Here is a 1,937-nt window from a genome sequence, read left to right as displayed (position 1 = left end):
TTGTTTAGCTTATAACGGGCAAAATTCACGAACTCATTTATTGGTAAGAAAAATTCATGCAATAAAGCTTTAGCACATCTAAAATTAATATATATAACACATTTAAAATACAATAATAATAATAACTCATTTATCATAAATATTTATTTAAAAAAAAAAAAAGAAAAGAAAAGGGAGAACTAAGCAATACTTAAAGCATGTCTATGTGCATCATTTAAAGAAAAAACTGCCCAAATACAACAAACGACATTTTAATTTAATGTAACAATTAATATTCCATCAATATCCGCCCGATATAATCGCAGCCGTTGGATGCAGAATAATGGGCGCATCTGTGGCCGTTGAGGGGGCAGGCAGTGTTCATTAATGAGCGTCCCGACAGCAAGTACACCCTCGCTGCTGTGCTGTGCTGTGCTGTGCTCCGGCGCAGTGCACCGAATTAATTAATTTAATTTAATTATCGCAATAAATAAATGGGATGGATGATGGATGGGTCGTCTCGTGTCTCTATCTAACAATTTCCCATAAAAATTTAAAAAAAGAAAATTAAAAAAAGAGAGAGATCTTTGAAGAATTTAGTGCTGGTTTTGTTTAAAGAGACAATAAGGTACAAATTGAATGGCCCCCCATACCCCCTTACCCTACCCCACCCCACCCACCAACTATATATACCCCCTGGAGCTGTGTCCATTTTCATATCGATCAATTCGTAAAAGTGTATAATCATCGGACGGAATTAGGGATTTTGACTTAATTTTGACGAAAATTGGGGATTTTTGGATCGATTTGGGAATGCAGTACCAATCGGAGGCGCAGAGCTACTACTCGTCGGCGGCGGCGGCGGTCGGCGGAGGCGGAGGGGCGGCGACGGCGGATCCGTACGAGAGCGTGCTGCGGCTGGCGTCGGGCAGCGCGGTGGTGATATTCAGCGTGAGCACGTGCTGCATGTGCCACGCGGTCAAGAGGCTTTTCTGCGGGATGGGTGTGAACCCGACGGTTTACGAGCTGGACCAGGACCCCCGCGGCGACGAGATCGAGCTGGCGCTGTCGCGGATGCTCGGCGGCGGCTCCGCCGTGCCGGTGGTGTTTATCGGCGGGAAGCTCGTCGGCGCGATGGAGAGAGTCATGGCGTCGCATATCAACGGGACCTTGGTCCCGCTCCTCAAGGAAGCCGGAGCGCTCTGGCTTTAATTAATTAATTAATTTTATTAATATTAATATTTTGGAAAATTAATTTTATAATATATATATATATATAATCTTGCATGGTGGGCCTTTTGCTCCTCTGTAATATTTTCCATTTGGATAATTAATTAAATTTTGATGTGTTAGGGAGTTGGAAAAAAAACTAAAATTTTAAAAATTAATACGATGCTCTAGCAGCTCTACTCTGTCTCTATATATGTTCCTTTGTAAAAATTTAATTTCATTTTAATGTACTTATTGTTAATTTCTTTGCCTTAATTTTTCATGCATGCACATGCACATGCACGCACTATTTAAATTACAATAATAAAATTTATTAATTGATTAATAAGTTACCTATGGTAGTAGAGTATATAAAATTAAATAAAGCGCAGCCATTTGTGGGCTCCATTTTTTACTCTCTCTCTCTCTCTCTAGATATAGTATATAATTTTAATTGAAATTGGTATGTATAAGATGGATATTAATGAAGGCAGGCCTATTTCTATCAACTTATTGAGCAGCATTTTCTACTCCCATCAATAGTTGCAATAAATAATTTGGCTGCCAAACTTTGTGTTAAATTTTTATAGTTACTTTTAATATATGATAGGGTATATAATAAGTCTAAACTCCCTTATTAGTCTAAAATGATAACGTATGTTTCTTTACCTAAAATTTCTCAAATTTTACTATTTGAATTCTGTGTTTTTTAAAAAAATATATATTTTTTTCTCTAACAAAACATCCTA

General features: G+C 37.8%; 1 protein-coding gene across 1 annotated transcript; it reads left to right on the top strand.

Annotated features, from left to right (window-relative positions):
* Positions 1 to 715: 715 nt before the first annotated feature.
* On the top strand, positions 716 to 1,450 carry LOC127245553 (glutaredoxin-C1-like). The gene has a single exon (XM_051266524.1). It carries the CDS (start codon positions 793 to 795, stop codon positions 1,189 to 1,191), a length of 399 nt encoding a protein of 132 aa, XP_051122481.1. The 5' UTR covers positions 716 to 792; the 3' UTR covers positions 1,192 to 1,450.
* The last annotated feature ends 487 nt before the right edge of the window (positions 1,451 to 1,937 follow it).

This window comes from Andrographis paniculata, unplaced genomic scaffold (genome assembly GCF_009805555.1).
Source record: "Andrographis paniculata isolate CXL003 unplaced genomic scaffold, ASM980555v1 Contig22END, whole genome shotgun sequence".
NCBI classification, from domain to species: domain Eukaryota; kingdom Viridiplantae; phylum Streptophyta; class Magnoliopsida; order Lamiales; family Acanthaceae; genus Andrographis; species Andrographis paniculata.
This window is presented reverse-complemented; position numbering and strand designations above follow the sequence as displayed.